The sequence below is a fragment of the Ixodes scapularis genome, unplaced genomic scaffold (assembly GCF_016920785.2).
Source record: "Ixodes scapularis isolate PalLabHiFi unplaced genomic scaffold, ASM1692078v2 PGA_scaffold6__148_contigs__length_123643588, whole genome shotgun sequence".
NCBI classification, from domain to species: domain Eukaryota; kingdom Metazoa; phylum Arthropoda; class Arachnida; order Ixodida; family Ixodidae; genus Ixodes; species Ixodes scapularis.
In genome coordinates, this window is record NW_024609881.1 from 83,343,209 (window position 1) to 83,358,295 (window position 15,087).

Below are 15,087 nucleotides of genomic sequence, written 5' to 3' on the forward strand. Positions count from 1 at the left end.
CCCCCCCCCCCCCCCCCCCCCCCAAATTTCACCAGGGGGGGCACGAGTCCCGGTGGCCCCCCGTAGTCTACGCCTATGTCTGCTTGTGCGGCCTCCCTTTTCTCTGCTCATCTGTGTGCTCTAGACGTCTCTTGGCGTCACGTTATGGCTGCCTTAATATCCCACCAACTTTACGGTTTGTGTTTTAAACTTCTTGAAAAAAATTTTTTTTTTAACAGTGTGGGTGGGACACGCGTCATTAAAAATAGAATTTTACGCGAAAAAAAAACTAGAGCAATATTGACGACGCGAGATTTATTTTAAATTCTGGGTGCAAAGATCATGACGTCATGGAATGTTCATACACTCTTTCCACCTCAACGAGATGGTCATACGGTCATACACTCTCTCCACCTCGACGTGATGGCCAAACCGATCCACCTCTCCTCAACGCGCCCGAAATGCCGAGAGAAAGCAAGTGGAAAGGAGGTGACGACTAAATCGAGTCTCGCGCCGTCAAAATTGCTCTAATTTTTTTTTTTTCGTGTAAAATTTATTTTTTAACACACAACCAGACTTTTGAAAATACATTGTTGTTTGTTTTTCTTTTCCGTGGCCCTTTAACTTGGTATCTCTCCAATTCCCTCTCGAAAGTGCTAAATCCTCGTACGTCCAATCTTTCTCTGCTTGCTTGGATACTTTATTCTCAATTCGCTTAGAAGCTTCTAGCAATTGCACATCACTTAAATTAATGATATCCTTTCGATTTTGAGTGAATATTTCTGCTTTTAATGTGCCATATGTGATCTTGATTTTCTTTCCTGGCTTGGCCAGTGTTGCCTGGTCACCAGATGAAAATTATCAAAATTAGTAAATTAATTATTGCAAATACTAGAGCTCTAAAAATCGCGAAACTTGGTGTATGTACTAACTAGCCTATGAGCATTCCATTTGAAGAATAATCTACCCGTCTATTTTCTTTCTACGACATCGCTTATTTTTTATCTTTCTCTCATACACATACTCTATTTTTCTTTTTTCTCTATAGTTGTTTCAGAAAATAGTACTTCTAACAGCCGCCACAACGCCTAGCCAAAGTTCTCACGAAACGAACATATATTTTTCCTTGTGAAACGAAACCGAAACTTAGTGCCTCACGGCACCTTAACGACATCTAGAGGGAACTTTAACAAGTAAAACCCGCAGTGTCTTTGTACCGTTTTCTAAATATGCCTTAATTAATCCAGCCTTTTTGCATGTAAAAAATAACACGTAAGAAATGTTTGTTCAATATTTGTTTTTTACTAGAAACATTGGTCACTTCTTGACTAAATCACCGTAACACCTTATACGAAACTAGTCGAACGAGGCTTCGCCATTGACGAGCAAACTGTTGTGTGCTTGTGTGTGTGTCGCTTATGGCCGTGACTCCGATGTGATAAGCTGTTTTGATTCCAGCCACAATCGTTCGGTAAATCACGGAGGTGATCAAGATGTCAGCCCTCTTAGCGCAGCTCGGGGGCAACCCTTTCAACACCGTGGTGGGCCAAAAAATAGGTGAGCGAGCCGCGAAAAGACCGGGCGGAAGACCACACCGACGATGATCACTCCCTAAATAATTTCGGCGTCATGGTCAGCTGTTTTCTTGGCAAAACATTTCGCTTGAACGCGACGTTTTCGTCCTGACTGCACACCGCCAAATATTTCCTTACAACATTCGAAACCCGATGGTCTTCACCTGTTGTAGACGCAAAGCGCAGACACCTCGTAACAATTAATTGTTTTCTTTTGGCGACATCGTTTACCGCACCTTCGATAACACACCCGCGCCTCACGCCGAAAAAGTGACCCGCTCTCTTGTTTATCACCGATCAAAATGTCGCCTCACCTCTCGTACGCATCGGAAGACAAACCAAGTTACTCTAGAGGTTATCTCGCGTCACGTTCGCAGTTGTGCACAGGGAGACGGACGAATCGTCGCTTTTCTCTTTCTGCTTCTGTCGGATGTACGGGAGTTGATTGCGTAACGGGGATTCGCGTTGCAGTACCGATACGATGCGATACCGGTACCGTACGCTATTTTTATTATTATTTTTTCTCTCCCTAAACACAACAGCAGCTTATGATTGACGTCCGTCTGTTTCCTCAGGGAAATACATATTACATTCTTGTTTCCTTTACTTTGTCACATGAGTGAACTGTACTGTGTTTTACGTTGCACGTAGTGCGTTACGGTAAGGTTAACGCACCGTACGGTACACCTACTTTACGGTTTCCCACCTACCGTGCGGTCGCGTAGGAGGGACCGCCAACAGTAAAACGGACAACGCAAGGGCTGTGCTAAAAATATGACAATCAGTTGATAGGACAGTGAGCCCTCTTCGCGTGCCAAACAATGCCCCGTCGGCGGTAGCTCTTGTGTGTATGAGCTCATCGCCAACTTCTATATTTGGACATTTCAAATGAAGCCGGTTTGGCAAAGCTCTACTTACAGACACTTCTTGCGCAAAGCCAATGCAAACTCGTTTTTTTTTTTTTTTTAGTCTTAAAGGCCGATGTACACTTAGCACTTTCCACTCTTACCCACCTCCTCCTTTCCTCTATCCTCTCCACTTTTTACCTTGCTGCAACTTGGCTCCCCTCGCAGCTTAGGAGTGGGGAACGCAAAGAGGATTACCTTCCCTGCAGAAAACCAAAGTTGTACCTCGTCATTTAAGGTTGTGGAGGAGATTAAAAAGCGAGCAAATATAGTCTGCAAGCTGGTAGTCTCCCAGACTAGTGTTGTGAAGATGAGTCTTGGGGTGCTTATTGCGACCGAGTGAATCAAATAACTTTCACTCTCTGGCTTTTTCTTTTTTCTCTTTTTATACTTTGTGTGAAACGGAAGTGCTATATAGCGTGGGGTGCGAATGGCTCATAGCCATCTGCTATGATCGGATGTGTCAGGCAACGTTTCTATTTCAACAGCTATATGTTCGGCACTTGCTATGACTTGCTATGTGTGAAGGGTGCCGCTAACATTGCTTGGAAACCAACCTTTCTATAGTGCCTTTTCTGTTCTGATGTTAGCCTGAGACTGAGGCAGGAAAATAGGAAGTTTCAAAGTAGAAGAAAAAGGTACAGTCGAGGATACGTCTCTAAATAGAAACGTATCCTCGACTGTTCCTTTTTCTTCTATAGAGACGTATCCTCGACTGTTCCTTTTTCTTCTACTTCGAAAGTTCCTATTTTCCTGCCTCAGTCTCAGGCTAACATCAGAATGGTTAATTTCCACCAGCTCACCTGCGCACTCACTACAATATGCCATTTCTGCCTCTACCGTTTCTCTCTATTTGTTAATATGATGCTGATTTATGTCGGAATATAAACTTAATAGCTTACTGTAGTCTGAATGTAAAGGGACTATGCATTTATTCAGATTCATTATGTATATTGCCTGTGTGCTCGCTTTCGAACTGATGTCAGTTTTTATTTTAACTATTACACTGTGCCATTGCACATCATGCCATCAGTGATTGGTCATTGTGGATTGAGACCCACAATGGCCTGGTAAATGTTTTAATAGAAAAGAACCAAATAGGCATAAATTAATATCTTAGTGTAGACTGAATGTGAAGGAACTCATTCCTTTAGATTTGTGTGTTACCAGGACACACTCCTTCCCACTCAAGTGAGCTACGCCATTTCAAATTATGTGATCAATCATTGGTCAATGTAGGCTGAGGACCGACAATGCGCACTTCCTGGTTGTTGAGTCAGGAAGATTACAGTCCACATATGGTTTGTGCTCTTTGACCCCCGCGTTTGCATTTCTGGTTTTCTCGTGATGCTCGCTTCATTTCTAGCTCCCGCTTTACCTGCTGGTCGGTTTTGAACACCCACTAGCTGTGCTGTTATCGGGATTCCTTCATGGCTAGGGCTTCCAGTTTTCTCGTGTCAGTTCTCGACGGGGTTCGACGTAGTCGTTTAGTATTCGCTTCTTTAGCAGGATAACTGCTGGTTATCGCTATCAATGCTGCAATTTTACACTTCTGGCACATCAAGCTTGTGATAATGTTGGGTAATGAAGCGAATTCATGTTTTTTATATAAGCAAGCAAAAGTGTAGATTCCGTGTGCTGAAAAACTTGGTTGTGTTGTCTTTGTCCCACATGTTTATTCTTTCTGTAATCCTGACCCGCACCAACATGCTCCTCGTCCATAAGTACCCTTCCTTTTATGCAGGAGCTGCCAGTGCAAGCATTAGGTGTCGCAGCAGTGTTGAAATTGCAACAAGCTCGACACCTTGAGCTCTCTGCATTTTCTTTCGTGTGTGCCAATGACAATTAAAGCAGGAGCATCTCGAAAGCGTCAGAGAAGTTGCCGGCAGTTTGCTAACAAACTCCAGAGAGCTAAACTAAGCTGCCTTGTGTTGAGTCTAATGGCGATTAGCCGTTAACGATGGCTGATTCATCATTACTGGCGTCATTGTTTACATGAGCCCAGCAGCTGCAATCTACAAGATGCCAAAAATCGATCTAATTGATGTGCCAAATGTTTCTTTACATTTCTGGTATTACCTACTTTTGTTTTCCACTGATCAGCCGATATTACAGCTGGGGTTACTTGCCTATGCTTCTTAACGAGTACCGTAAATGGTATGACTGCGCAAATAGGTAGGCATTTATTTGGTGGCTGTGTTTTTCTGTAATTTGCACCATCACATGTTTTTGAGAGGGGGGGGGGGATTTGTCTCATCAACTTTTATGTTTCTTATTCTAAAGGAAATGTTAGCCGATATCTCTGCCTTATCTATACCGAAATAAGCAGAAGTGAAAATTGTACTCGCGATGTCCAAAATCTGCAGCACTAGCTTTCATCCCCCATGCAGCTGAGCTGTGTGTCCGCCACTTAACATGTTCAACCGTCGGGAAACACTTTCTGTTGTTCCTCTTGGTGCGCCATTAATGTTTGGTGTTCCCAACATTAACCTTCTTTTGCAGAGCAAGCAACAGATGCTTCCCTGGCCTCTGAAAACTGGGCTCTCAACATGGAGATCTGCGACATTGTCAACGACACCGATGAGGGGTGAGCACTTCTCTCCACATTTGTTTCACTTGTTTTCATTTTGTGAATTACCATAAAAAAAATTGCTAAGGCCCACGTGCTGTAATCCAATCTCAAATAATTAAAGGGAAGCCACAGTCAGTCCAAGAGGACAACAATGTGCTAAGTACAAAACATGCCTCTTTGTAATTTTTTTAACAGTATAAAATTTGTTCTGTAGCTTTCGTCTGCTCTCGCTTTTAATTGGTATTGTAGTGTCTCGTGATGGCTTCATTTGAATGTGCAGTCTTCTCGGAGAATTAACCGACGCACAAGCAATGTAATGGAGTACACGGTGTGCTTCATTTGTTCATTATTTGTGACCGAAACGAGGAATACAAGCGTTTTTTTCGTTAGTAGCGAAAAGTGTATGAGGGAAAGGGGGGCGAGGCCTTTGGCGGTCGATGGTACGGGGCTATGTAAATTATTGGGGTCATGTTCATAATCTGCCTGCCTTTCCGAGCGCTCGACCCGTTTTGCTTTTCGTCCTTCCGTCGGCATCCGACGCCGTCATCTGCCGACGAACATGGCGGGTAAACCGGGAATGTAGGATGTGGGCTTCATGCCTCCCAACTATACTACCTACCTATTTGCAATTTACAGAATTGCAAATAGTGTTGGATACTATTTTCAATTTATGAAATTGCAAATAGTGTTCCATACTATGTTCAATTCATGAAATGCCAAATAGTATAGCACACTATTTTCAACTTACGAAATTACAAATACTATTGCATACTATTTTTAGTTTACGAAACTGCAAATAGTGTATTGCATGCCGTTGGCAATTTATGAAATCGCAAATAGTAGTATTGCATACAGTTTAAGGTAAGCAAAGCTGGACAACGCCTGAGAAAAGACTGTCCTCCGAACACTTGGAGCTGAGGAATTAGGGTAATGTGTCGTTCTTACGAAACATTACTATGCTAGCGATTTCAGAAATGGAATAAATGAACAGGAGTGCCCGAGACATTCCGAAGCCTTGGCTAATCCCAAAGTTCAAGCAAATTACGAACAGCGTTTTAGGAAATTGTATGTTCCCTCGTGTTTCACTGAAATTTTTTGAAAGTCTTGTAAGTTAGCCTTGAAGGGACGTAAAAGAGAAATTGAAGTGGTGGTGTTCTCGATGGTGTTCCAACTGTGATGTATTGTCATGCACAATTTTCTTTCTTTTCTTTTTTGCTGTTTGCTAGTGCTATCATTGCCACCGTATTGGCAATATTTCTATCATGATGCTGAATGCCTGGCCATGCACACAAACGCTCGCTCGCTTATGTGAGCGTAGTGTGCGTCCATAACAACGAGGTAGAGGGCCTTAGAGCGATAAAGTGGCAGCTGAAAGTGACACCCAATGGGCCGTTGCCATGTTGCAAATGATTTACGACTAGATGCATGACCTTTTAGTTTTACGTCTAGATTTTAACAAAGTACCGCCCACAAATAATTGCTTATTGATCTTTAATAGCAGTACCAACGAGATAAGTTATGTTTCGTTAGTTTTAAGTCCAAGATGTGCTCTTTCAGCAAAAAGCTCGGGCAGCTTCGCAATGCCTCCGCTAGATGCCGTCAGCTGCGGTGCTGTATTTTGGGTTTTTATCGGAGCTAGACACTGATTTCTGGGGCTAGCCGTATTGAAAAAAATAGTTTATAATGTTTTTTTACAGCGATCGCAATACAAATCTCGGCTCAGTTTTGCATAAAAGCCTCAGTATTTGGTACAGTCACGTGACTAGTGGTCACAATTGTACAACATGGCAGTAGCCAAGTGTACAATTGCCTGGTGAACGAAATACCAGTTAATCGCTCTAAGCCCCTCTACGTTGTTGGTCCATAGCCATGCCCAATTTCCCGTAGATATGGCCAAGCCGGTTTGCTAGGTTATTTTCGTCTGCTAGTATGCATTTTCGACAACTACCATAAGTAGTTGTCGAAAGTTTCACTTCAGAAATGCGGTAAAACTAATCTTCTTAGACGCTAGGGGTGACTCACTGAGTCTACCGTAGATGTATCGCGCGCTCAGGGATGCTGTAGTTTTTGCCATCTGCTGCAAAAGCGAGCAAGCATCTGGACTTTTGTCTCGTGCCTACAAAAACATGCTGGAAACATTTTAATAATAAAATAAACAAGTTCTAAAAATATGTTGTCAGAAACAGCACTCTAAAATTTTTCGAAAGCTCTTTGTCATATCGAGAGTGAGACAGGTGATTGATGTTGAGGTTAAGGTCAAAGCCATTCCAAGGCAAAGTTCTACAACTGAGTTGATCTGACAGCTTTGCTCCAGTCAGCATTTTGAAGAGCTCCACAGTTTCTTGTGTGCTTGTGTGCCGTGCACTTGCACTACTTTCTTTTTCTGTGCGCATTTGCGGAAACTGTGTCTGCCTAACTTTAGACCGAGCTGATGCTTTGTTATGGGTATGTTTAGAATAACTTTTCACGAGTAAAGGTTTTCCGCCTGTACTACCACTGCACGTAAACCCTGACCTGTCGAAGATTAGATGCATAGCAACGAACAAAAGGTTAGGGCACAAACAAGCTGGTGAAGGTTTAACATAATTTAAGACAAAACCTCGAGACTGGGGAAAAAACGAAGGTCAACACAACACACAAAGTCTCAAACACAGCTGAATTTGCTTTTACAGGAGTTTGTGTTTATACAGTCCAATCTCGTTAATTTGAACTCAGGGGACCGAAGATTTGCTTGAATAAAGCAGAGTTTGAATTATCAAAAGTTTCCTCCCGTAGAGAATCATAGGATGGGACCTGCATGTTAGTTTGAACTATCTGCAAGTTTGAATTAAGAGGGTTTGAATTAACGAGATTCAACTGTATAGGTTTTCGGTGCCTTTACAAACCAAAACAAAAGAGAAAGAAAGTGAGAACACTCTTTACACAAATGCATAAAAAGGATTGAACTCAAAAGACAACTTGCACAGGACTTGACACATAGCCGAAACAAGTAACAAAAGAAGTTGGGTTAAACCTTAAAGGCCCGTTCACACTCTTGCAACCGAGTATGACCGAGAGAGACCAAACCGGTTTTTAAGCCTCTTGCGATCTCTTAGGACCAGCTCCGCTCAGCGCATCCGGTCCCAAGAAGTCGTTCTCGGTCGTACTCGGTCGCAAGAGTGTGAACGTGCCTTTACCGTTTCACCTAAACATCCGGATAAAACACACCAAGAAAATTAGATCAACCCTTTCCCAGAACAAACAACAGGACCATGGGCGAAAACCTCGAACATTTAAACACCCGAACAAACACAAAACCAAAGAAAGGGCACAACAAGATAGACGGCTAGGGCCAACAAAGGAACATGCCCACACTTAGGTTGAAGGGGTGACCTTGCTCGAAAACAAAACCAAACGATCAGATTTGTAGAAATCTTCTCAACTCTGTATCTAAAGTAAGGGATGAAGTATTTACTGCACTACCATGATTTATGACCGTGAGTGACTCTTTCACTAACCTTTTGTGATCATCTTTCTTTGTTAAGATAACTGGGGTGGACTGCCAAAGCGGTACACAATTGTTGCACTCAATAACATGTTTTGACAGTTTTGAATAGGGGTCTTTGTAAAGCAACGTTTGTGTTCGGTTGAACGGTCATTGAGGCAACGCTTGGTTTGCCCTATGTAACAGAGGCCACAGTCAAAAAGGAATTCTGTAGACCACACCCGACACATAATTGACATTTGTGTTTTGTACATGAAGCCTTTGCGGAAACAAACGAGGTCAATAGGTTTGGCTTATAACCACCACAATTTCAAATCTGTTGGCAACTTTTACGGTATTGGCATGGTGTTTAAGAATAAAAAAAAGGAAGAACTACATGTTTGGTGGGTTTGGGAGCCCCCTGACTCTTCTTTTTGAAGGAAACGAGGTTAATAATTGTTTAAAAACATAATCTTCCGGATAGCCATGCCGCACCAAAACTGCCGAAAAGATGTTGTAGCAAGGACTTAGTGGAATGCAAACATGATTTCTTCAAAGCTCTGTTCATGGGGTTTCGGACCACCCGATGCCAGACTTCACATTTTTCGAATGACAGCTGGGTGGTTTCATTTGAAATTGAACATGCTTGAAAGGGAAAGGGAGGGGGGGGGGGGGGGGGGGGGTTCGATTTTTTTTTTTTTTAATATATGTAATGGCCCCATTTCTGGAAAGAACAAAACCGCTTTTCAAAATTTTTTTAAAAAAATATTTCCCTTCACAAAAAATTATTGAGTGGAGCAGAGTGAAAATCTGTTTTTTACTCCGTGATTTTTCTACCTACTTCTGTACGCAGGTACGAATACGGGAAGCATACAAAACTCACAGTAATTTTTTGTGCTTTTGTATGCTATTTGGACTATTTTTTAGTTTAAAGGAAAATACTTTTGTATTTTTGTTTATTGACGTAAAAAATGCCAAACATTGTCTCTTTGACAATCCAGTGACATCTTCAGAGCCTTGTAACTCATGAGTTATTATATTTGTCACTTATTAAATACTATGCGGGTGCAGCCCTATACATAGGCTATCAACAGGCATAAGTTTAGTTTCTTTTATTTTCACTGAATTTTTTTATATAAAATTTGAAATATCGTCAAGAATGAACTTAACCAATATTTTGAACCCACCTTATCGAAAAAGGCCATTTTTTTTTTCGTTCGCTTTTTTATTATTGCTGCCAATCATATTAACTTTCAATTGGCTTGATGCGATTTCCCCCTTTTTTGTTGTATCTTCTCTAGAAGTGATCGAAATCGCTCCCACGTGACAATGCGGTGACAACTTCAGAGCCTTGTAACTCATGAGTTATTATATTTGTCGCTTACCAAATACTATTTGGGTGTAGCCCTATACATGGAATATCGACGGGTATAAGTTTAGTCTATTTTAGTTTCACTGAATTTTTTATATAAAATTTGAAATATCGTCGAAAATGAAATTAATTGATATTTTGAACCCACTTTATCCAAAAAGGCCATTTTTTATTTCGTTCAATTTTTTAATGACTTTCAATTGACTTTCAATTGGCTTAATGCGATTACGGATACGCACAAAAAAAAAAATTGACCAAGAAACATTAGTTGTAAAATACAGGGTTACAAAATTTATCCCAGCCAGTCTAAGAACTTGCGTCATCAGTGACGAGTGACTGGAGGCCGACTGAGAATGCAACAGGGCAGTCTTCGTTTACCAGCTGTGACGGAAGCTTGTTCCATTCAGTAATATGAATGCAATATGAATAAAATATTACAATATTTGCAATGCAATGCATATATAAACAAGAAAATGTCTTACAACCTCGTATACATTGTGCTAATGGTACAGTTGCTGCTACTGTTGACCTACACCTGACCATAAATAAAATGTGCTCGTAAAATTTTATATCTGCTTAACCAAGTGAATTAACACACTCTGCACTATCTAACTTTGCCTTATTTACCTGATGCTTTATCGTACAAACCGTTTGGAGCGGAGGATGTAAGTGCTTAGATTAACGGAACTTTCATAATCATCATAGACTAGATGCACAAAAGTGATATGAAAGAGTCACATTTGAGTGAGCACTGCAGGTTTGGCCACTGGCCACAGTTAGCACATGTATTAAATTTTTTGGAACCTGGGACACTTGAGTATTGAGTTGTTGGTCATGTTTTATCTCGCTACGTTTTCAGATGAAGAAATGCACTGTTAATTGTGGTTTGCTCCTTGTTTTCGTTTGTTTTCCCGTTGGCCTCGGGACATTGGATTCACAGACCAAAGGACGCCATCAGGGCCCTGCGGAAACGGCTGACGCAGAACGCCGGCAAGAACTACACAGTCGTCATGTACAGCCTCACCGTCAGTACCGACCTTTCCACCTTATTCGCAGATGTAGCGGGGCGAGGGCGATGCGAAAATTATCTGCACTCTGGCTGTAGAAGTTACTTTAATCAAAACCTTTTCAAATCAATGCCTGTCATGGATTATTGCATAGGCAAAGCCCTGGCTGACTTGCAGATGATTTGTTGCATCATCCGCTGTCAATCGCCTATTGGACAGGATTGGTTCACGTGCACGCTCAACATTGTCATCAGCCGCGGACGTGGTAGGTCGTCCGGCTCCTTTATGGCTGTCACTTGTGCGTCTTTCCTTGAATTTCTGTAGCCACTCAAACACACTTCTATGCGATGAAACACTTTCTTCATACTGTGCACAAAGCCTTTCATAAATACAGGCATTAAACACACCCTCAGATTACTAAAACAATGGCTTCCCCCACTTGTGCGAATCGCAAGTAGAGCGGCCATTGCGTATCGCACCTTAGTCAGCACTGGGCTGGCTTATCACGTTTGAGCCTGCACAGCAGTGACCAAGCTGCTGTGCAAGTTCGAACGTGATCAACGGCGTCCTCATTCCAAAAACCACCGGTAAGACGGTGCGACCAACAGAAGATTTTAAGATAACCGGAATCCGGATCATTTTTGGACCATCCTCGTAGATAGCATTACTGTAACGAGAGTGCAACGAGATTATGTCATGCATGAAAATATTGTGGCGCAGTGAAGTGAAACCTCACTTGAAGGTTGCTTCACGAGGACTTTGTTTATATTTTATTTACACTTTTGTTTTGTTATTTACTTACCCTCAAAGTCATACAGTCATCCTGCTGGACCCCTTGGTGTATTATGACAGGGAGGGGGGTTTATAAAGAGTTGAAGAGTGAGCGTGGTGAATATTACGATGGAAGTAGTCAGGTAGGTGCTAGGTTCCGACCTCGTGCAGTGGGAACAAGAAGTGACAAGTGATGGTGCAATGCAGTTGCGACCTCGAACGGGTGACCGTAGTCTTGGAGTCAAGTGTGGTGTCTTCAAATAGTCTTGTAGCGATAGCTGTTACCGTCTCTTCCCGCCACTGGAAACGACGCCTGTTGATGTAGTTGTTGATGTTGTGGTTGGCAGTGTAGGTCATCCGTCGCCATTGTTGCCAAATCCTCAAAAAAGATTGCCTGCCGCCCACAGAACTGAACCTGGGTGCACCGTGTGCGAAGCGGAGACGTTACCACTGAGCAGCATCAACGACCTACTTTTAACTTGGGAGTCTTCTAGTACCCAATGCCCACTCCATGCACTCTCTGGAAAAAAAAAAAAAAAAAAAAAAAGCAGATAACAAATTGTTACTGTAGAGTTGTCGATGCGAAGAGCTCGTGCTGGGAGACGCACTTTCACGGATTCGAGAACAAGGAAGAAAGAAAGAAGGGCATTTGGAGCAAAATGGAACAAAACAGACGTTTATTTTCTTCAGAACGCTCTTGTTCACACACTCCGCGGTTACGTCAACTCCCAGCGACTTTGCCGAGACGTCTCGCAGCTATCGCTCTGACCGTATTGTAGATGAATGCAGGACTCAATTTTTTTTCTTCTTCTGGAACTATAACAAACTGTTCAGGATTTGCACTTTGTTGATTTTTATACTGTATTCAGTGAAGTTCTAGGTTGGTAGAGCTTCAGTTGAGTTAACAGTGTCCCCTGGACTGCGGAAACTGCTCCACATGATTACAGTGAGATTTCAGATAATATTTTATGCTGACCACACAAAGTAATTTCGTTACTTTTACATTGTTAGTTAAGGGTGATACGATTTACTGTAAAACCCCTTAAGTTTGCTAGCCCTTAATTTTCGTGAATTGAAAAATTAGCGCAATTTAAGGGCACGCAAAAATTTCAGCTCTTAAGAGTTTCAATGCAGGCCTCTGGAATTCACAAAATTTAGTGGCCGCGATTATGACCTTTGTGTTTGATTCGCGAAAAATAGGGGCTGCCAAAAATAAAAGGTTTTACAGTATATCTTTTTGTCCTCACTGGACGGAATGAGGAGGATAGGTTTTTTTTTTCACATGTTTACTGGTGCTAGATAATCAGTGCTTCTGGAAGTAATCTTTCTTGTTACGTAATTTTCGAGGGTGCAAGGATGCCGTGATATTGAAAAAATATATCACGGAAATCCTCTATTTACTATGTCGCTTGTAAATGTGATTCTAACCATAATGGAACTTCCTTTCTTCATTTCCTGGTCATAGCAAAGCAGTAATTTAATTCTGTGTCTGTGCATTCGAGCAAAGTGGTTTAATCGCGAGCCAAATGAATCTTGTTGTCTGGTTTACTTTCAAGGTCGGAGTGTTTGCGAGTGTGTCTTCATCCTTATCTCATACATATCTCGTTAACGATGAGAGCTTTATTTTCAAGACAAGTTTCCTCGAGGATATTCCCAGAGCTTACCTGCCTTCCGGTGAGGGACGTCCCCTAGATAATTTCAAACGTGTTTTCCGAGGAACCAAGGAAAGTCCATATTTCCCATCCATTTGCAGTTCGCTATCTATTTATACTTTTTCATATCAGACTTGCTATGGTATAGGCATTTTTCTTGGCATGAATCAGAGCGCACAAATCTGGATCATTGCAGTGTTTTAGAAGTCTGGACAGATGATGACTTGGCGGTATAAAATTTAAGTTCCGCTTATGGTGTCCTGTTTATATATTTTTTAATACTTATATTTTTTTGCTGTTAGTTTCTGTTTTGTTTTACTAATGAAAAGCGTCCACTCTTTTTGTTTAGCTTTCCTAATTGTTAGAAAATAGTAAAAAGAACTTTTTTTTTTTTTTTTTTTTTTTTTTTTTCGGTTTGGTAGAGGATGGCAGTTTCACCAATTTTTGAATGCTGCTTTGTTTGAAGACTTTGTTACATTAAGTTTTGGGGAGTCTTATATGCCAAACTAGCAAAGGACATCTCGCACGCCGCAATGAGGGACTGGTAATCAGTTCAGACCACTGGAGAATCTCTTGACTTGCAACCAGAATTTCAGTTACACGGCAAATAGCAGTGTGAGAGAAACGAGTAAAATATAAATAATTGAGCACACTTTTTTCCTTTTTAATCCAGTATGTTCCCACACAAATTGCCATCTTTAGAAAAGGATTGAATGAAAATAGCTGTGCAGTGTTTCGGAGACTATCGCTCCCCATGTTTACTTGAAGAGTTGGTTTGGTTTATTGTATTTTCCAGTCTATAACACCTCTGTATAAGCCGCACTTATAGATTTGTGCGGTTGGCGCAGTGAAACTGCGTTGAAAAGCCTGAATGTGTGTATTCTGATCTCAATGGTATGCATGGGTGGGAGCCAGTTTCAACATTCTCGTCGGCGAATGGAACGAGAAATATAACCTCTAATGCAAATTTGCACAATTAAGGTCCATACCTAAAAAGAAATGTGACGTTCAAACAGAAATACTGTAACAAAAAAAAAAGATTAAACGCAACATAAGCCAGAAAATATGGCAGATAAAAACCTGGTCAAAAGGCTTTGATTCCTGCTTTCCTGCGCAGGTTTTGTGGGACATTTGGTAATTTTTTGACAAGCTACCTCCCTTCCCAGTTTGCTTCCAGTTTACTCACTTTTACCGGTTCTAGTTCTGTCTGACATGTGGTGTTCACCATCGACGCAGGTGCTGGAGACTTGCGTAAAGAATTGCGGCCGCCGCTTTCACCTGCTGGTGGCCCAGAAGGACTTTGTCCAGGAACTGGTCAAGATGATTGGCCCCAAGAATGACCCCCCCACCGCCGTTCAGGAGAAGGTCCTCAGTCTTATACAGGTGAGCGAGCACAGCCGCAAAGACTTTGTGTTCTTTTTTTTTTTTTTTGACTGCCTTTGGCTACAAACAGTCTCAAAAGGCTCCCGAAGGCATTACAGAAGGTGTGCAAAGTACAACCAAATATTATTTTAGTCTGTGTTCAGTGGCAAAGTCTCGAAGAGTTCCTGTAGGCCCTTGCAGAAGGCATACAAGTGCAGCCATGTATTGTTTGCTCTGCACTGAGCAGCAAACAGTCACGAAAGATTTTTCAAGTCCTTGAAGAAAACATGCAAGGTGCAAGCACATATTCCTTTTGTCTTTGCTTAGTGACGAACAGTCTCGTAAGGTTCCTGTAAGCCTCACAGCAGTCATACACGTGCAGCCATTGCTAGATGCAACCACATATCCTTTTTTTTGTCTGCACTTGGTG

At 41.8% G+C, this 15,087-nt stretch overlaps 1 protein-coding gene across 1 annotated transcript in view; it reads left to right on the forward strand.

Moving 5' to 3' along the window:
- The first annotated feature begins 1,370 nt into the window (after nt 1-1,370).
- LOC8026242 (TOM1-like protein 2) overlaps nt 1,371-15,087 on the forward strand; it is a 48,768-nt gene continuing 35,051 nt past the window's right edge. The window contains exons 1-4 of the mRNA XM_040221585.2: nt 1,371-1,536; nt 4,961-5,045; nt 10,806-10,890; nt 14,532-14,678. Coding sequence (XP_040077519.1) covers nt 1,473-1,536; nt 4,961-5,045; nt 10,806-10,890; nt 14,532-14,678 — 381 coding nt within the window. The 5' untranslated portion in view covers nt 1,371-1,472. The remainder of the gene's footprint in view (nt 1,537-4,960; nt 5,046-10,805; nt 10,891-14,531; nt 14,679-15,087) is intronic.